We start from the raw sequence: 21,906 nt of genomic DNA, 5'->3' as shown, positions 1-21,906 counted from the left end.
TAATAGTAACCAACTGTCTGTTTCAGATATCAAAAATTACTCGCTGTCAATAATAAAATATTAAATTACTAAAAAGAGATGCCATTCTTTGCAGGATGCCCCGTTTTTTTAGTGGAAGGTGAAATATGCCCAGGAAAATTCTCAATGATTTGCCTGCAATCGAGTTGAGCACTGACTATGCGATGATCTGAGTCCATTAATTAGGAAGAGACAAATTATGTACCATATCTTCAATCGGAACCTTACAATCGATTGTTTTGTTGAATTAGGCAACATAAAATACAGAACATAACCGTAATACAGAATTCCACGATTGTACTTCACCACATAGCTGAATACTATTAGTTGTCTGAAGACAAGGTATATCCTTTCCCTAGAATAGGTATCTAAATAAATAGGCTTCGTCATAGGTTCAGCTAGTTCCATATCTGCACTATGCGATACAAGTATATCAGTTCCTTGAATTTTACCCAGATTTGGATTCACACAATTTGTAAAATCCAAACCTTGCTTCTTTCGACGCTATAAATTGCATACAATTCAACCGCCCTCTGAATTTTATTAGAGTCTATGACGACATTTTCCTCTGGCTTGAATAATTAATTTAACTAATAAAATTCCATTATCTTTTTTAATGATGATTTTATCGTTATATATCTGTATAAGATTATAAAATAAAGGGAAGTAAACATGTTTTTCCTTCCCAAAAATATCGCGTAGGATCGCGCGATATTACAACAAGTATCATAAATGTCCATGCATTATTAAATAGATATGTTCTCCTCCCCACCATCCCGCATGATCGCACGATATTGCAGTGCCCAATACAAAGATTGTTAAAGACATACACTAGACTTACGAAGTTGTGGTGTGACATATATAAAGTATTATAAAGATGAAACGCCCATTGCTTTATCTATCTAATCTGCCCAATCTGTAAAGATTACACATGACGAAGAAGCGCGTTGAATGTGGGCGTTCAGTTGATAACGCACATTTATAAGTTAATAAGAAATTCTGTCAATCTGCCGAACTAAATTGTTCATTCACCAGTAGCAAATATCGCCGAAAAAATATTTACGTTTGTGTGATAAAGATTACGTTCGGATTTTACAATTTATAAAGGAACCTTACACTTAGACCAACATTTAGTTTTTAAAATGCCTGATGAAACTTATTCGTTTGAACACAACTTATTTATTTATGACGAGTAAGTATTAATTTTTTAAATACTAAAACAAGTTGTTCATATAAATCGTCTTTAAAGGATTGTTCCAATCAAACAATTTATTGTATTATTCCTAACATTTGATTGTATCTCTGCTATTGGTCAAATTTATATATATTTGCTGGAAGCAAGCACATATTATAGTCATTTACATCGGCGCAATTTTTAACAGTTAGGATTACATACTAATCGTTAAAATGTCCAGATAATCATCGTGTACTCATATACAGGGTGATTCACATAAGAACCGACACAGAGCAGGAACATGTAGAGGACAATAAATTAAGATGATTTAAAGTAACTTATCTCTATACTAAGTTGTACCCCTGAGGAGTTATAGGCCTTCAAAGTTGTATCTTAAATTTTTAAAAAGTTCAATATCTTCGAAATCAATTAAGCTAGAAAAACCAAATTTCGTATACGTTATGAGTGTACCAAGGGTATTAATTGGTAGCAAATTGAACTCAATTGAGACATTTCAAAGAGTTGATTAAGGGTGATGGTACTCTAAATTTTGACTGATCTTTTTAACCTTTTGACGGATTTAATACAGTACTACTTCATTTCATGCAGTATTTAATTCTAAAACTTTTCTTATTCTTATTATTTTTTAAAAAATTTTGTCGTTTTCATAAAAAACTTAAATAACTAAAGACACTTATTTCGTAATCTTATTTAAAATAAGCGAAAATTTAGTAGTCGGCTATGAAATTGTACGTCAAACTTGACAAATAGGTTATAAAATTATTTGACAACAAGGTTTTATAACCTATTTAGTTTGACGTACAATTTCACAGCCGACTACTGAATTTTCGATGATTTTAATAGCATTAACGAAATACGTGTCTTTAGTTATTTGAGTTTTTTATGAAAACGACAATGTTTTTTAAAAAATAATAAGAGTAAAAAAAGTTTTAGAAATAAATTCCACATGAAATGAGGTAATAATGTATTAAATCCATCAAAAGGTTAAAAAAATCTGTCAAAATTTAGGGGACCATCACCCTTAATCAACCCTTTGAAATGCCTCAACTTGCTACCAATTAATACCCTCGGTACACTGATAACGTATACCAAATTTGGTTTTTCTAGCTTAATGTATTACGAAGATATTCAATGTTTTAAAAATGTAAGACCCAACTTTGAAGGCCTATAACTCTTCAGGGGTACAACTTAGTATAGAGATAAGTTGCGTTAAATCATCTTAATTTATTGTCCTCTACATGTCCCTGCTTTGTGTCGGTTCTTATGTAAATCACCCTGTATACAAACTGGTCAATATTTTATGGTTCCAACAAACTTTAAATTGATACTTTAAGAGCCAATTTTATAATATTGACACAAATGCGTAATCAGCTGGAAGAACCACAAAGTTAATGATGGTTTTAATTACACATCAAAGTACTTTAATTTGCGCAATAATGATTTGCTTAATCTTTCTAATGTATTCAAGATGATTTTAACAGCTCCTTCTCGCTTCAGCAAACTTTCATTATATCGGCCTTCTTTTTTTATTAGGCTTAATACAATACTTTTTATCGCCAACCGGCATCAAAAACATACTTTATCTACTCTCGTTTGTAAATTCGTCATTTTGAACAAACGTTATCACTTTTTACGTCAGAGTCAGTATTCAATGCGCCAAAATAAAACTCTTCATCGTTCGCAGTTACTTTCGGTAACTTTCTTTTTCCATTTTGAAGTATTATTATAAAATATCTTAACAAGCGAGTATGCCTAATTACAATTAAACGTAATTTGTAAAACTTTATTTGAAATTCTGCGAAGTATCTCCGAAGCTTGTCGATTTCCTCACTCTCAAAGGGGACTAATTCACCACGGTGTTTTGCATGGCTTGTGTGGAATGACCGCGTTTATAATCGATATTTCCGATTTGTTGGGGCAATGTTTTGGTTCGTAACAAGGTCACTTACATAGTTGAGCTTTTAGAGAAATTATGAACGGATACATGAATGAATAGAGTTAAGATTCGTACGGTTCCTTGCTAGTGGCAGAGAGCTACCCGGTAAAAAAGAGCTGGTGGCTGAGAGTAGACAAACGACAGCAAAGGGTTAATAACAAATAGATAATACAATTCCTTTTCACTACTGTCTTGATCTCCAGGCACTTCAACTAAGGCAAAAGTGACACAGTTTTGTCGTCTTATTTATACTTTCAAGCGTTTTTGCTTAATTTTCATTCTCTTCTTCTCCAACTTTTTTGTTGCTTGTTCATTACTTTATTAAGGGGTATGACGTTCTTGATTAATCGAATTTAGCATTTCAACACGGCCACTTTTCTGTGGGTTACGCTTTTGAAACACCTGAAATTCTTACTTTTACCAATGATATATCTCCGCTACTGGTCACCACTAGCCTTAGAACAGCTTTTTCTCGATGGCAAGATTAGGTTTTGCCCAGGTAGATCTTAACAATTTAACCCACTCATATCCAATAAAGCGCTCACATTTCAGTTAGATTTATTTGCATTATTTGATACGTTCGAATGAAATTTCAAATATCAAACCAACTGAAAACTGTTAAACGCATTGTATAACAAGCTTATTAAAGAAGAAAAACTAAAATAACTTAACTTATAACGCGGTATCCGTTTCGGCGTTATCTCGAAGTAGATTACTTTTTTATTGTAAAACTATGTTCATATATTTAATAAGTAAGTTTTAACGGAATATACGGAAATATGTATTCTGAGTTTGCACTGGTTTTACATCTTGTTATTCGAAAATATTTCTGTAAAATTCATACTTTTCACTAAATTAAACATTTAAATAAAGTTGTTAATAACATGCCAGAACAACTTAACATTTAAATGTATTAAGGACGCTGGTTAACCTCGCGTTGAAGGCATTTTTTAATATTTTATTTTGAGCAGTTATTGAAACCTTTAAGAACCAAACAAATATGTTGCATCTAATCAAATCATCACGGCTTTTGTAGTTTAATCTGACTAAAAATTAAAAAAAATTGTTTTTAATTAAACAATTTTTTTTGCATTGACGTAAAAAACGAACGAATTCGTTGAATAGAGACTGTTAACACATCTCGACACCGCTATATAGCGGAAAATTTAATCAAATTATTAAAAAAATATCATCATTCTATCAAAACATCGGTAGAGTGCGCTGCAGGTAGGATCTATTGATAAAGCGTTGATAAGTAAATAATAAAACATTTAGTCGGCAATCTACTGAAGTAAAGACCTGTTCGTTAATCACTAATCAAATATAAGCAACAAAATATTTTTATTTTATTTCTAAAGTGTGTTGAAGCTTACGTTCTGATTTTACACAGTTTATAAAGAAATTTTACACTTAAACCAACATTTAATTTCTAAAATGCCCGACGGAAATTATTCGGTTCAATACAACTTAATTATTTACGATGAGTAAGTATTAATTTAATAAATATTAAAATAAGTTATATGTACTTACTTCGTATTACTAAGATTAAATAACAAGTGACTATTGAAAAAAGCCTCTAATATCGATAATCGCCCTTAAATTTGTTTGAATCGCAAACTATGTATATAATCTCGTCACAATTGTATAGTATGGGCTTAGAAAAATGATTGGTTCTAGAAAATATGAAAATAAGAGCACTAGAAGGTAAATTATTAGTATCAAGTCATATTAATATGAATTTCATCTACTAAATAAATTATGGACCACTACTCAAAAAGAAAAATACACCGAGAGAAAATCAAATTATTTCTGGTTTTGTAGTGTTTGGCGCATACAAAATCGTACTCTTTCGACTGCTCAGAAATTTGAATAACAATGTTCGTCAGTCTAGATTTTCTGTATATTTACTGTTCTGTATAGTTATTGTATCTCTAAGTTCATAAAAAGAGTTTATTATAGAGCATAACAATAAAAATGTAATCAAAATTAATTAAACAGTATTTCTAAGGTTTAATCAAAATCTATAAGATAATCTTTAATCCTTCAAAGAATACGCGATTAAAATGTTACAGCAAAACGCATAACTCATAGGCTTGTCAGGCCCAACGTATTTATTGTAGGGTTAATCATTAAACATTTGTTTTCATTGTTTAGATAAATTTCATTTCAATTAATTTAATTAGTTTGTTTCCATAGTGAGCCATTGTCTAAACAGTTTTTTACCTTTTAAGACAACAAAATTAATGGTGGAATACCATATTAAATGTTCTAAGATAGCCCTGCACGTGAACATGCAATGCATAGAACGTGTTTAGACAAATATTTTTCATGTTTTATGGCGATAAAATTATACATTTCTTCTTTTTTGATCCGAATGTTTTAGTGAGACCCAAGAGAGATCTAGAAATTTGTGAGACCCAATGTTGGAGATTTGAAATAATTGGTATTACTTTTCTGTAGAAACTTTTGTTGTGCATTTAATGTAGGTTATCACGTTTTTTTAAATAGTTTTCACAAAAATCGTAACATAAATTGTCATTAAATTTATCGATATTATTTGTTATAAAATTATCAAATTTACGAAATGACGCATCCGATTAGTGTAAAATTAATCGATCGTTTCGTTTGAAACAAAAGATTAATCGATTCTTGTTTGAATTGTTTATGCAACTACAATAAGAAAGATTTTGGAGAACGCAGAATAGTTTTAAATGAGTTTGGTCTACTTTAGTGTTGTTTTTTGTGTTATCTTGAGATAAGATTTAGATAGAATAAAACGTTTTAATAATTATGTACAGTAAAATTCCCCTAACTCGAATCACTAAGGGAACGGAAGAAAACTTCGAGTTAGAGAAAACACATTTACACACATTTGAAGCCTAGTCAAACGCTTGAGCTTACGAAAATTATTCGACTTAGAGGATAATTCGAGATATAGAAGTTCGAGTTAGGGGAATTTCACTGTATTTAAACAAAGAAACAATTTTCATGAGGTTGGCAAAATGAGGTCGGCAATTCTGTATTGTTATGGTATCTCTAAATTCATAAAAAGAGTATATTAAAGAGCATAAGAATAAAAATTAATTAAACCGAATTTCTAAGGTTTAATAGAAATCTATAAGATAATCTTTAATCATTAAAGATTTGTTTTTATTGTTTAGTTAAATTTTATTTCAATTAAGTTAATTACTATTAGTTTGCTTCCATTGTCTAAACAGTTGTTTGCCTTTTAAAATAACAAAATTAATGGTGGAACACCATATTAAATGTTCTAAGATAGCTCTGCACGTGAACATGCAATGCATAGAACGTGTTTAGACAAATATTTTTCATGTTTTATGGCGATAAAATTATACATTTCTTCTTTTTTGATCCGAATGTTTTAGTGAGACCCAAGAGGGATCTAGAAATTTGCAATGTTGCTGATTTGAAATAATTGGTATTACTTTTCTGTAGAAACTTTGCAGAAACTTTTGTTGTGCATTTAATGCAGGTTATCACGTTTTTTTAAATAGTTTTCACAAAAATCGTAACATAAATTGTCATTAAATTTATCGATATTATTTGTTATAAAATTATCAAATTTACGAAATGACGCATCCAATTAGTGTAAAATTAAACGATCGTTTCGTTTGAAACAAAAGATTAGTCGATTCTTGTTTGAATTGTTTATGCAACTACAATAAGAAAGATTTTGGAAAACGCAGAATAGTTTTAAATGAGTTTGGTCTACTTTAGTGTTGTTTTTTGTGTTATCTTGAGATAAGATTTAGATAGAATAAAACGTTTTAATAATTATGTACAGTAAAATTCCCCTAACTCGAATCACTAAGGGAGCGGAAGAAAACTTCGAGTTATGGAAAATTCGAGTTAGAGAAAACACATTTACACACATTTGAAGCCTAGTCAAACGCTTGAGCTTATGAAAATTATTCGACTTAGAGGATAATTCGAGATATAGAAGTTCGAGTTAGGGGAATTTCACTGTATTTAGACAAAGAAACAATTTTCATGAGGTTGGCAAAATGAAATCGGCAATTCTGTATAGTTATGGTATCTCTAAATTCATAAAAAGATATATTATATTAAAGAGCATAAGAATAAAAATAAAATAAAAATTAATTAAACGGAATTTCTAAGGTTTAATAGAAATCTATAAGATAATCTTTAATCATTAAAGATTTGTTTTTATTGTTTAGTTAAATTTTATTTCAATTAAGTTAATTAGTTTGCTTCCATTGTCCAAACAGTTGTTTACCTTTTAAGACAACAAAATTAATGGTGGAACACCATATTAAATGTTTTAAGATAGCTCTGCACGTGAACATGCAATGCATAGAACGTGTTTAGACAAATATTTTTCATGTTTTATGGCGATAAAATTATACATTTCTTCTTTTTTGATCCGAATATTTTAGTGAGACCCAAGTGGGATCTACAAATTTGCAATGTTGCAGATTTGAAATAATTGGTATTACGTTTCTTGAAATAGTTTTCACAAAAATCGTAACATATTTTGTCATTAAATTTATCGATATTATTTGTTATAAAATTATCAAATTTACGAAATGACGCATCCGATTAGTGTAAAATTAATCGATCGTTTCGTTTAAATCGGTTCGTTAATTAGGTCATTATTCAACCTGTAAAAGATTAATCGATTCTTGTTTGAATTGTTTATGCAACTACAATGAGAAGAAATATTTTGGAGAACGCAGAATATTAAATTTTAAATGAGTTTGGTCTACGTTAGTGTTGTTTTTGTGTTATTTTGAGATAAGATTTAGATAGAATAAAACGTTTTAATAATTATGTATTTAAACAAAGAAAGAATTTTCATGAGGTTGAATTTATAAAGGAAGCTTACACTTAGACCAACATTTAATTTTTAAAATGCCTGATGAAACTTATTCGTTTGAACACAACTTATTTATTTATGACGAGTAAGTATTAATTTTTGAAATACTAAAATAAGTTGTTCATATAAATCGTCTTTAAAGGATTGTTCCAATCAAACAATTGTATTATTCCTAACATTTGATTGTATCTCTGCTATTGGTCAAATTTATATATATTTGCTGGGAGCAAGCACATATTATAGTCATTTACATCGGCGCAGTTTTTAACAGTTAGGATTACATACTAATCGTTAAAACGTCCAGATAATCATCGTGTACTCATATATACAAACTGGTCAATATTTTATGGTTCCAACAAACCTTAAATTGATACTTTAAGAGCCAATTTTATAATATTGACACAAATGCGTAATCAGCTGGAAGAACCACAAAGTTAATGATGGTTTTAATTACACATCAAAATACTTTAATTTGCGCAATAATGATTTGCTTAATCTTTCTAATGTATTCTCATGCTTTCATTACTAAGATTAAATAACTAGTGACTATTGAAAAAAAGCCTCTAATATCGACAATCGCCCTTAAATTTGTTTGAATCGCAAACTATGTATATAATCTGGTCACAATTATATAGTATGGACTTAGAAAAATGATTGGTTCTAGAAAATCTAAAAATAAGAGCACTAGAAGGTAAATTATTTGGATCAAGTCATATTAATATGAATTTCATCTGATAAATAAATTATGGACTACTCAAAAAAAAAAAAATCAAATTATTTCTGGTTTTGTAGTGTTTGGCGCATCCACAAAATCGTACTCTTTCGACTGCTCAGAAATTGGAATAACAATGTTCGTCAGTCTAGATTTTCTGTATATTTACTGTTCTGTATAGTTATGGTATCTCTAAATTTATAAAAAGAGTTTATTATAGAGCATAACAATAAAAATGTAATCAAAATTAATTAAACAGTATTTCTAAGGTTTAATAAAAATCTATAAGATAATCTTTAATCCTACATAGAATACGCGATTAAAATGTTACAGCAAAACGCATAAGTCATAGGCTTGTCAGGCCCAACGTATTTACTGCAGGGTTAATCATAAAACATTTGTTTTTATTGTTCAGTTTACCCATTAGTGTATGGAGTTAAAACAATTTTTTTTCTATTTTTCTTTAATTTTATGATCTATTATATAAAAAATGATTTTTTATTGGAAAAAAAAATTTTGCAAAACGTCCCTTAAAATGGACACTAATGGGTTTTAAATTTCATTTAAATTAATTTAATTAGTTTGTTTCCATTGTCTAAACAGTTGTTTACCTTTTAAGATAACAAAATTAATGGTGGTTAAACAGAATTTCTAAGGTTTAATAAAAGTCTATAAGATAATCTTTAATCATTAAGGATTTGTTTTCATTGTTTAGATAAATTTCATTTCAATTAATTTAATTAGTTTGTTTCCATAGTGAGCCATTGTCTAAACAGTTGTTTACCTTTTAAGACAACAAAATTAATGGTGGAACACCATATTAAATGTTCTAAGATAGCTCTGCACGTGAACATGCAATGCATAGAACGTGTTTAGACAAATATTTTTCATGTTTTATGGCGATAAAATTATACATTTCTTCTTTTTTGATCCGAATGTTTTAGTGAGACCCATGAGGGATCTAGAAATTTGCAATGTTGCAGATTTGAAATAATTGGTATTACTTTTCTGTAGAAACTTTTGTTGTGCATTTAATGTAGGTTATCACGTTTTTTTAAATAGGTTTCACAAAAATCGTAACATAAATTGTTATTAAATTTATCGATATTATTTGTTATAAAATTATCAAATTTACGAAATGACGCATCCGATTAGTGTAAAATTAATCGATCGTTTCGTTAATTAGGTCGTTATTCAACCTCCGTGCACATGCAATGTATAGAACGTGTTTAGACAAATATTTTTCATGTTTTATGGCGATAAAATTATACATTTCTTCTTTTTTGATCCGAATGTTTTAGTGAGACCCAAGAGGGATTTAGAAATTTGCAATGTTGCAGATTTGAAATAATTGGTATTACTTTTCTGTAGAAACTTTTGTTGTGTATTTATTTTTAATGTAGATTATTACGTTTCTTGAAATAGTTTTCACAAAAATCGTAACATATTTTGTTATTAAATTTATCGATATTATTTGTTATAAAATTATCAAATTTACGAAATCACGCATCCGATTAGTGTAAAAGTAATCGGCCGATTCGTTTAAATCGGTTCGTTAATTAGGTCGTTATTCGACCTGCAAAAGATTATATAATATAATCAAATGATTATAAGAATAATGAGAAATATTTTGGAGAACGCAGAATATTACATTTTAAATGAGTCTGGTCTATTTTAGTGTTGTTTTTGTGTTATCTTGAGATAAGATTTAGATAGAATAAAACGTTTTAATAATTATGTATTTAAACAAAGAAACAATTTTCATGAGGTTGGCAAAATATTATTACAGTAAAACCTCGATATAACGGACAAATACGGGGGAGGGGGTGTCCGTTATAGCCAAAAGTCCGTTATATGAAAATTTTTTAATTTGCACTTTAAACTGTTCAAAAATTTAGCGCTGAATAACAACTTCAACTAGAACAGTTTTTCTCAAAGTGGACGACAACGCCCCCTTATGGGCACTACAGGCCTACAGAGGGGCGGTAACGGGAGTAGAGAAAATTGGGTGTCCTGAAGCCGTTTAAGAATACGACGGCTGATTTGCCTTTTTCTAATAGCCTATTTTATTGGTGTACGACTGTAAAATTGTACAACACGGTGAAATGCACCCAAAAGAATGCGCTATAATATTTTAATTAAAGTATAAATACCAAAATCAATATCGATCTACTATATACTAGCGACAATATACGTAGCTATCGATTATTCGTTACATCATTCTTATTTCTGGCCAGATTGTATTTTAAAATTAAATTTATAGTTTATCTATTATCTGCGTCTACATGCGTAAACGGGGAAGTGAGAACACATTCGAATACCGGTCAATAAAGAGAGACATGATGTACGCCCGGCTTAAACAAGTTTGTGCATGCTTATTCCTGTTCGTGCGTGTTGTATTTTAAACCTATAAAAACGCGCATATGTATATTCTATTTTCATTGGTATTTTCGGTTCCAACGCGTAATCCTTAGCAAGTTTTTTATAGCCACAATTCTTCAATTAAGTTTAAGTCAAGATATTTGTGGCGACAAAATTACTATGTCGGTAGCAAAGAGGAAGAGACGGCAATACGATCCGGAATATATTAAATACGGATTTATAGAAAATCGCACAAATCCCTCTACGCCTATATGCCTTGTTACCCAAAAAAACGTGATGATGCAATGAAGCCTTCTAGGTTACAAGACCATTTGAACAAAATGCATTCTGACAAAAAAAAAATAAAAATGTGACCTATTTTGAAGAGCTGAAAAAGAAGTACGCAGATCAGCCAACTATCTCAAAACATCTTTTCAGCGGTTTTTAAACAAGATGATGACGGACTTAGAGCTTCGTACAAAATCTTTATTAATTGCTCAAACAGGAAAACCACACACAATTGGGTAAGGACTAATTTTACCAGCAGTAGAAGAAGTTATAACTACTGTGCTTCATAAACCAACGGCAGATATTATTAAAAAAATTGCTTTAAGTAACAATTTCGTACAAAGACGAATTGATGAGATGGCTGAAAACATCGAAGAGTCATTGTGCAACCATCTGAAGACTAATCAATTTTCAATTCAGTTGGATGAATCCACTTTACCGACTAACGAAGCATTGTTGTTGTCACACGTGAGGTTTATTAAAGACGAGAAAACATGTCAAGAACTATTGTTTGCTAGAAAATTAGAGACAGATACAAAAGGAGAAACTATATTTAATACACTAAAAAAGTTTTGTGAAGAGAAGGAAATTCCGTTGAAGAATATTATATCAGCTGGTACGGATGGCGCTCCGACTATGACAAGGCGTCACAAAGGGTTCATAGCATAATTAACAAATAAAGTTTCAGACGTGTTCGCTGTACAGGGTGGGCAAATTTGGGTGTTATTATAGGCTATTTCAGAAACTATAAGAGATACGAAAAAAGTAGGTGCCATGTCCCGGTCTCTTTTTTCGAGACTGATTCAATCCCGCAAACATCAAACCTCTATCTTCTTTTGTTTTTAAGTTATAGCCAAAAAATCAAATTTTCGTGATTTCAAAAAATGCTCATATTTCGTTTATTTTTCAAATTATAGGAATGGGGTTGATACGTTCTTAAGACACTTTTTTAAGTGGAATATACTGCTGTTGAAAAGTTTTAAATATACTTGATGATTTTTGAGATACAACACAAAGTTGTTTTTTGAAATACAAACTATACTTGATTATGATGTTAAAGAAAAGAGCATATTTTTAGCTTTCCAATGATGTATCGCATGTATGGTGTGTTTGCAGAAAATAAGCGTTAATTTTCAATTCGAAAATAGTAAGCGCTAATGTGTAAAATTTTGATTATAGTAGGCGTCCGGACAGTAAATACTACCTAGTGGCTATAAAATGTGGTTTTGCACGAATATGACAGAATAAAGTTGGTTTTGTACCATTATTCAGGATAAGTTGGTTTTGTACCAACGAATAAAAACTTTGAATAGTTAATTTAAATTTCTCAGCATCTTATCCCTGACTTTGTTCACCAATAAAAAATGATTAGCAAGTAAAGTTTGTTTATTAAAAATACAAGAAATGTATTAATTAATGAATAATTAAATATGGACAACTTCAGGAACTAAACAGTCATAACTGTCATCTTCTTCTACTCAACTTACTGGTTGTAAGATTAGAACAGTTCGGTATCAATGAATGAAATCTTCGGTAGTACTTTCCCAGTTTTCCCCAAACATAAGATGTAGAAGCTGTTTGACATCAGCAATCTTTTCTTTTGAAATTGGGTGAGATAGAGGAAAATTAGGGATCATAAACTGGGAGCGAACTTTCCATTGAAACACCGTTTGAATGGGGATATGAAGACTTATGTATCATCTTCAAAGCGGACTCCAATATATTCTATATTTAATTTTATCGTTTTATTTAAAGATAATGCGGAACTTCTTAAACGGGAAACGTTGCTATAGTAACTAAGTAGTATTTAGCGTTTTCCTCGCCTACTATAATTAAAAATTTGAATTTTAATCATTAATATTTTAAAAATTGAAAAATAACGCTTATTTTCCGCAGAAACATCATGCGTGCGATACATCATTGGAAAGCTAAAAATATGCTCTTTTCAGTAACATCATAATAAAGTATAGTTTTTATTTAAAAAAATACAACTTTATGTTATATCTCAAAAATTATCAGCTACATTAAAAATTTTTCAACGGCGGTATATTCTACTCAAAAAAGTGTCTTAAGAATGTATTAACCCCATTTCTCTAATTTCAAAAATAAACGAAATATGAGCATTTTTTGAAATCACTAAAATTTGACTTTTTGGCTATAACTTAAAAACAAAAGAAGATAGAGATTTGGTCCTTACGGGATTGGATTAGTCTCGGAAAAAGCGACCGGGACATGGCACCTACTTTTTTTGTATCTCTTATAGTTTCCGAGATAGCCTATAATAACACCCAAATTTGCCCACCCTGTACATTGCGTTATCCATCGACAACATTTGGTTGCGAGGAATTTGAGTGAACGGCTGTCTCCATCACCTCAACATGTCATCAAAGTAGTCAATAATATATGAAACAGCTCTTTAAATGACAGATTATTTAACCAGCTTTGTGTTGTTAATGACGAAGATTTCCGTCAATCAAGAGGTACTTGTTTGACTCGTTTTTACAATTTGTTTAACTCTGTGATAGTGTTTTTGGAAAATAAAAACACAGAATTGCACGACAACTCCTCATCACATCAAAGAGCGATATTGCGTACTAGGCAGACTTGTATAAATTATTTAATGATATCAATCTCCAACTTCAACGTGACTTAAACTTGATTAAAACAAAACTTGCGTTGCCACTTTCGTAGCCAAACTGCTTTTACATAAGAAAAATATTGGCAGACGTGAGTTTCACAATTTTCCTAATTTATCATGGTATCTTTTAATAACGACGATTTGCTTGTTTACTGCCAACATTGGGAGAACCTTCACAGTGATTTCCAAGAACGATTCCAGGACATTTTAAAATTGAAAATACCGGACTGGATCCTTTTTCAAATGTTAACACAACAGAATCATCCCAGCTGGAAGAAGAACTAATAGAACTGACAGCAAATGAGGAAATCAAATTTAAAAACGGCTACCAAGAATTTTGGTTACAAAATTATATCCTGGGTTGTGATCGATTGTTCAACGATTTTTGATAGCAGTTCCATGGTCGTATTTGTGTGAACGTGGATTTAGTGCTGTGACAACTCTGCTAACTAAGAAAAGAAATCGTTTGCATGTTACGGCACGCGGTGATTTTTGACTAAATTCGAGCCTGATATCAATAAACTTTAGATTCATCCTTCACATTAGATTAGTTCTAAAATTTAAATTGGATTGTTTGTTTTAATTTGAATAAAAGCTTTGGTAAAAGCACAAAACCATTGGTACAGTAAAAACACGAACTATTTTTAAAATACTTTAAATTAAACGAGTATTTCGTGTTTACCCCTTTTTATTTAATAACGGCCTACAAACGCCTTAGCATTGAATGTACCAATTTTGTACCATTCCTGTAACAATGCTTGTTTCAGCTCCCGACCTGTTAGTAATTGGTAGTTTCTTTTTAACTCGTCTATCCAATTCCTATACTTACAGAGTATTGAACTTACTCTCATCTGAGAAAAGTATTTGATCCCACACTGTATTTGGTTTATTCTTATATTCGTTGGGCAGTCTAGGCAATTCTTTTGGATACGCAGATATTAATTGCTTTAGCCTCGCAATACGTGCACTATAACCAGCCTGGTAATACTATTCAGACAGTCATGGGATAAATATCCTAACAAAAATCTTATTTTTCGGATTACGTTCCCGATCGTTTAAAAATCGAGGACGGCCAGTATGCTTAGCACTTTTGAAATCTTACTAAACGTACTAATCTTACTAGACTTAAAGAAGCATAAACTCCTTTAAGTCGGTTAATAACGCTGCGAATAGCATGTCGTCATCTGTTCATCATTTCTCCAATCTCAGCATACGATCTGCCTTGGTTGTGCAAAAAAACAATTATTTTGCGTTTAGATTCGGTGCGGTCGACCCATTTTAATATTAAACTACTATAGTTGATAAAGACAAAATGGAATTCGGTTTAGAAATTAAATTAAGTATCAATAGAGGGAAAACATAAAGACACATACATTTACGACTTTTGATATATCAGCTAAGCATATCAACGTTTGTACCAATTGTTAAGTACATATACCAATAATTTTGTGCAGTGAAAATCCCTACTTTTTTATTGATTTAATTTAAAAAGAATAATTAAAACTAAATTCTTACACAAAAATAACTGCATATTTAATTAATAGAACAATATAGAAAAAATACTTCACCTAGTTCTACTAGTCCCATTTGTCAATTAAGTTTAAAAACAGCCATAAAACGATTGCTATGCCAATAGTTTTGCACTGTATGTACCATCCAAGAAACGAAGATAAAACGCAAAGCACAAAGAGAATACGATGATTATATGCTAATATGCATATAGTGGTGTAGAGATAGATCAAAGGGCGAAAGCAGGCGGTTTTCCATTCTCTATTTGTAGTTAAAATGTTATGTTTTAATGATATGTTACCGAGGAATGTTGAAAATACCTTGGGTATCGCACTAATGCATCCATTCATGCAATTTAAAAGCACAGCATGGAAAACTTATGGCACAGGGAAAAGTTAATGGCAAAAGGTTTCCCAAGTATTGCGTACTATAGCAGATAGAGAGCACGACGTCCGAAATCAGACAACGACTGAAGAGAGAGAGATTTTTAGCTCCGTTGTGGGGCTAATTCTCTCTTCTTTTTGTCTTCCCTTTCCGCATTCATTTATTTCGCTTTGCCTAGCTACGTATCCGTAATATGGCTCTGACCCTTCTACATGATCACTACCGGTTGTAAAGCTGTTTATTACTCGCACATCCTTTACTAAGTACGTCTTGTTCCAGTTTTTCCAGTAAATAGCTTAGTAGATTTTCACTTCTTTCATTTCTAGCCGTGCTGCTAAAATATACTCTGGTCGATCAGATTTTATTGCAATTTTTGCATTAATATTATGAAATCGGCCCTAAATTTAATTTCATCGTCTAATCATACCAAAACACTGTTAGATATTTAAAGATATTATCATTTAAAATCTAACTGCATCAACACTAGTATCAGTTAATACAACAGTGCATTTAAAAATAAAGTTTGAGTTCATTACAATAAGGATGGAGTTAATTTTTAAATAAGTATTCAGTTTGAAATCTTTCCTACAATAATCTTTTAATAAAGAGATTAAAGAATATCTTTAGCAAAGGGGTTCATATCAATTTAATTTGCAATAAAACATTTGTAGATTTGATCATAAAAATTGGTGAAATCACATTTTACCAGCAAACCAATCAAAAACGTGTTAAAACGACTTAGCTACGAATTATTTAGAAAGATTTGTAAGAAAGATCTGATGCAATAAGCTTTTATTGCCCATATTTTGGCTAAATCAAAAACGATATTACAATTAACACCTTTTATTTCTTTAAAGTTCCAGAACGAAAAACATAACAAAGTTTAAAGCTCTGTTAAAAAACGCGGCAAATAATTATTTGGACAACAAACAACGAACATTAGAAATCACTACAGAAAACTCCAATGGATACTCCACTGAATACAATGGAGAGATAGTCAAGAAAATCAATGCAAAAATAATTGGTGTAACCAAACAAAGCCAACGTTACAGTTGTTATGAAAAGGAAGAAGATACACAAGTTCAACAAGTTTCATTTAAAAATGATGTTACTACACCGATTAAAAAGTATGAAAACAGGTGAATTAAAGTAAAAAACTTTTTCGTATTTTTTTTGTTTTTTTCTTTTCAGTTATTTACTACATACCAACCTACATCATCACGCAGCTCACGTTGAACCGCAAACATTTATTTCAACTTTAGATATTTACACTCCCCTTTTAAAACCAGAGATTGAAAGCGAAGCAATATCAACTATAGAACATTACAATAAACCCAAATACATGGAAATTCCGTACATGCACTCCAAAATTGTTATCGAACTCACCGAGTCAACTTATGTCACCTTTCCATTGAATACTATATCTAATATGGTAGCTAAATTCCTTGATGATCTCAATGATGACAATTTCATAATGATGACAATATCGTCATTTAATCATGAAAATCCATCGATTCCTTGCCATCCAGAATACACCATGTTTTTACAAAAATCAGAATTAAATCTAAATGACAATAAGGAACTTATAGCGTTTAAAAGCAAAGAGGAATGGTTCGAAAATCAAATGTTAATCATGAGCACTACAAATTATCAAAACAAAAAAATGGATGTTGCAGCAAGTTTTTATTCAGTTGATGGTAAAGGTCTCAAAGTTAAATATATTGATGATAACATCACTCATTTTGATAATAAAGATGGCATTCAGAACGGTGGCCAACTAGAAAACTGTTCATCTGGACGTAACAACAATGAAGAATTATTGTTGTTGACTTCAACGAATGAACCACCGATGAATAACGATATAAAAGTTAGAATTGAAAATGATGAAGATCAGATATTATTCATGCCAAATACTCAGTTGCCTGTGGTGTGCAAGTATTGGCCACTTATTTTATATTTAATACTTTGCGCTTCCCTCTTATTATACTATTTCTTTTTTAAGAATATACCGTCCGGCGACACCACAGTGGCGTCGCGCACAAATGATCGCTCAATGGCCGGCGTCACCACATTGGTGTCGGCCAAAAGTGGTGTCGGTCGAAGTAATCTGAATTAGTGAAGACATTAGATTTTTGACGGGGACCGGATAAATAAAAGAAATTAATGTATTAATAACATAAATAAATAATACAGAAAATGGAGAGGAAGAGAATAAATACTATAAAATTTGAAAAGATAAAATAGTATGATGTATCAGCTGTTAGAATAAGAGTGGATGGAATTATATACGAATTGCAGAGAAAATAAAAAAATGTTACGCTTTATAAGTAATGAACGTACATAAAGTTAATAATATCTTGATAATAGTATAAAGTAATATAATAACAGTATAGAGACATAGAAAATGTGCGATGAGTCAGTTATGTAGAAAAGAAACGGTTGAAACTAAACGAAGTATGAATAGGCGTGAAACGATATGAGTATTACAAAAAAAAAGTGTAAAACATAAACAGATGCCTTGTTGATGTAATATTAGATTTTATTGTAGATAGCACATAGAAAAATACAAAAGAATTGAAAAGGCTCTGAAAACATCGCTAGTTTGACATAGTTTGATTTCGTTAGTTATATTTGTGCAAAGATTTAAAATACAAGACATGTGTCATTATGAAGATTGACTTTTTATTTCATTATTTATTTTATACCCTATACATATGTTTACACAGTAATTTTCGAATTTTCGTAACTTGACATCTGAAATCTTTCTTTGTAAGTAAATTAAACTGAAAATTGTGTAGCTGTTTGTAAAATAAAAAAGAATCAGTCAAATCTGCTCTTTTTCTGTAAATTTAATTTGTAGTTATATTATCTCTAACAAGTTTATCATTTTAATATTTAAGTCAAAAAGTAAATGAATACAACACAATAACTTGGTTGTGTAAAATTCGATAATTTGGTTAATTCGTACCATGTTATATCGAAATAAAGTCTTAAGATAGCTGAAATTTTGTTCCAAAAAAAAATATACCCAATGAAAAAGTAGTTAACTTCGTGTTTAATCAAAAATAAAAATATGAAATACAGCATATTAATCAAATTTCCCTTTTTTACGGAATTTAAGTTAAGATAGCAAAAAAGAAGGTGATTTTACATTAAAAAGATTAAAAGTTTTAAGATATTTAAAAGTTTATTATAGGGTAGGGGCGCCGTTTAAGGCCACTGTACCATTTATGGCCATTTCAGAGGAAGTCGTTGCGCATTAAGATCCAAATAGACAGTAGTTGAAAAGTAAGTGCATTACAGGGCTTTGTCAGACCCTAATTCATCACAGACGGTGTTAGAACGTTTCCAATATTGAAACAATTTGAAAATGGTTTCCATGTTTTAGCTGATGTGATGTGCTCGAAAATCTTAGCAAAAACGCTAAGAGCAATGCACATTTAATCTTTTATTATCTTTAGCGTCGTTTAATATTTAACCGATCTTATGAACTATATGATCACAAATACGTTAGCGTCAAAGTATTTAATAATATTATAACTATAAATTGAGGTGAAGCGTATTTTTGTTAACGTGGCCATAAGTAGAGCGAATTTTGTAAAGTTTGCCAGTTATGGCCATGATGTGGCCATAAGTGAATTAGCGTAAACCGAGTTATGGCCTTTCTGTTAAATTTGATGCTTTAATGGATTTTGAAAACTCCATTTTCCAACAATAAGCCCGGCAAAAAGTGGTTTACTTCTTTCCTAAATAGACACCCAGAAGCATGTTGAATATGTCAACAAGGCAAGGAGCACTGTTACTGAGGAAAAAACACGGAACTGGTTTAAGGAAGTTGAAATTTTACTCACAGAAGAAGACATTGTAGCAATAAGGGATCCAGAGCGCGTCTTTAATATGGATGAGACTTGCTTCTGTTTGGCTCCAAAAAAGAGGACTCATTATCAGGCCAAGAGGACAAAACGTTTACAATGAATCTACAAAAGTGCAAACACCCCAAATTTCAAACTCCCAAGAATGCTTACCTCGTCAACTAAAAGGAGAATTCTCCGAAAAAGAGAATGAAGGTGTTCCTCAACAATTGCAGGATTTGTACTTCAACAGCAAAGCTGAAAGTGTTGATCCATCAACATCGTCAACGTCGAATATACTTGTCACACCTAAACGGTCTCTTGCACCATAAACACCACCATAAACCGACAGTACGAAAAAGGAAAAAAGAATATACTCCAAGTGTTGTTATGTCTGACAAATGGGTGGAATATTTTGAACTCAAAGAGAAAGAGAAGAAAATTCAAGAAGAGCTGAAAATGGAGAGAAAGAAGAAAAGGGTAATGCAGAAAAATAAAGTAGAGGAAGCGCAGAAGGCAAAGAAGACAAAGGAAAACTGTTTAGAAGAAGAAGAGGAAGAAGAAGAGTGGAATGAAAACGGGAGCAGCTTAGATGATGTAGACGATATTGAGACAGAAAATCAAGAAACAATTGATATGTATGGAGTTACAGTCCTGCAGGAGTGTGTTCAAAAATTTTGTGCGTGTTGGATGATAATGAGTTTGAAGTACGATGTCTAAAAAGCTTAGATCAAGCTAATTGTAAGACACATTTCAAAGTGTTATACAATGGCAAATGTGCCATTACAAACGAAGAAATCCTTGGAACGCTTCCAGAACCCGAACTGAAAAATGTTGGTCCAAAGATGACGATTGTTTCAGCAGTGCTGTAGACGTATTTGAAAAACAATAAATGTATTCATCTCCTTAAGTTTTGTTGTATCTATGTGCCTAATAAAATCTAAAAATTGTACTTTATTGCGGGTGATTTCTATGCAAACAAATTATAGTGGCCATAAGTGGAAACTTTTATGGCCATAACAGTTTTGGTGGCCATAAATGGAGAAATTGATTTACTTTTGAAATTTTTTTTTGTGTTTTAAAATACTTGATACGCAAATAAAATAGAAGGTTATATGCCTGTTAGGCCTATATGCAACAAGAGCTTAGAAACACTATTTTGATTTTTTCTCGCATGTATTCCAATTTTTAACTAAGATACCGAATTTTAAAAGTTGAAGAGTACTAAATGTGGCCATAACTGGTTTCTCTACCCTAAACCATTATAAAATAGAGACTTTAAGGTTTAATTTAAACCAAAAATTATTTATTAATTTCAATAAATATAAAAATGAGATGAACGTCATCCAGCCCGTTTTATTTGCTCGCCAGAAGATTAGTAGATTGGACTTATTTAGGTTCTTCATTGCGCTAGGATACATGGTACGATTTACTAGGGCAACACTGATTCTGCAGCAAGGGGTTTATTAGTCAATTTTAGGTAATTTTGGGTGTAAAACAAATTTGTAATTGCACGAATAAATTCTATTCTATTCCTGAATATGAAAATAATAACATTTTTATTGAATTGAGTCTACTTTTTAAGACAAAGGCAATCCATTTATACTGAAAATTAAATTTTAAAAAGATGAGAATATTTTTAAAACGTTATTTTATTATTATCAAATGATTTCAAATAAACAAAGTGCCACAAATGATACAAAAAATAATAAAATTAATCATAAAAATCAAAAACATATCAATAAGAGTTAAGAAAAACGTTTTGTGTGGGATTTTCTATGGTGTTTTTAGTCCGGACAGTCTCTTTGCAACTTCCAGCAATAGTTTGCCATCATAAGGCGATCCCAACGGCCTTGATATCTTTGCTCCATAACCTGGTGGAATCGTTTCCGTTGTTCTTCGCTATAATCACCACAAATAATGCTATTTAATACTCATATTAGCCTTTAATTTTTGGAAATTCTGCAGCATTTTGTCTACTATTTCGGAATTGTCTCAAAACATTTTTGACAACTGATACAAAGCTTGTCCATCCTGCCAACTCAACTTAAGTCATGTGGTTTGTGAAATCATCGTTGTTTATAATAGTACGGATTTGAGACCCATTAAAAATTCCTCCTTTTAACTTTTCTATGCTGAGACCAAGAAATAAATGA

The 21,906-nt window shown here is 31.0% G+C and overlaps 2 protein-coding genes across 8 annotated transcripts in view; one reads left to right on the top strand and one right to left on the bottom strand.

The window, feature by feature from the left end:
- LOC111413737 (small optic lobes) overlaps positions 1 to 21,906 on the bottom strand; it is a 90,252-nt gene that overhangs the window by 48,436 nt on the left and 19,910 nt on the right. The gene's annotated exons all lie outside the window — the stretch shown is intronic.
- LOC111413739 (phosphoenolpyruvate carboxykinase [GTP]-like) lies at positions 3,035 to 18,571 on the top strand. 3 transcript variants are annotated; one of them, XM_023044835.2, is made up of 3 exons: positions 3,035 to 4,633; positions 16,757 to 17,026; positions 17,091 to 18,571. In XM_023044835.2, the coding sequence occupies exons 1-3, from the start codon at positions 4,584 to 4,586 to the stop codon at positions 18,013 to 18,015; spliced, it is 1,245 nt and encodes a 414-aa protein (XP_022900603.2). In that variant the 5' UTR covers positions 3,035 to 4,583; the 3' UTR covers positions 18,016 to 18,571. The 3 variants fall into 3 exon arrangements, with proteins under 3 accessions (XP_022900603.2, XP_022900601.2, XP_071056355.1); XM_023044833.2 differs by having other exon boundaries at positions 16,757 to 17,038; XM_071200254.1 differs by lacking the exon at positions 3,035 to 4,633 and adding an exon at positions 7,982 to 8,092 and having other exon boundaries at positions 16,757 to 17,038.

The sequence above is a fragment of the Onthophagus taurus genome, chromosome 11 (genome assembly GCF_036711975.1).
Source record: "Onthophagus taurus isolate NC chromosome 11, IU_Otau_3.0, whole genome shotgun sequence".
In the NCBI taxonomy this organism is placed as follows: Eukaryota; Metazoa; Arthropoda; class Insecta; order Coleoptera; family Scarabaeidae; genus Onthophagus; species Onthophagus taurus.
The sequence above is the reverse complement of the archived record's forward strand: the minus strand, read 5'-3'. Positions and strand labels throughout refer to the sequence as shown.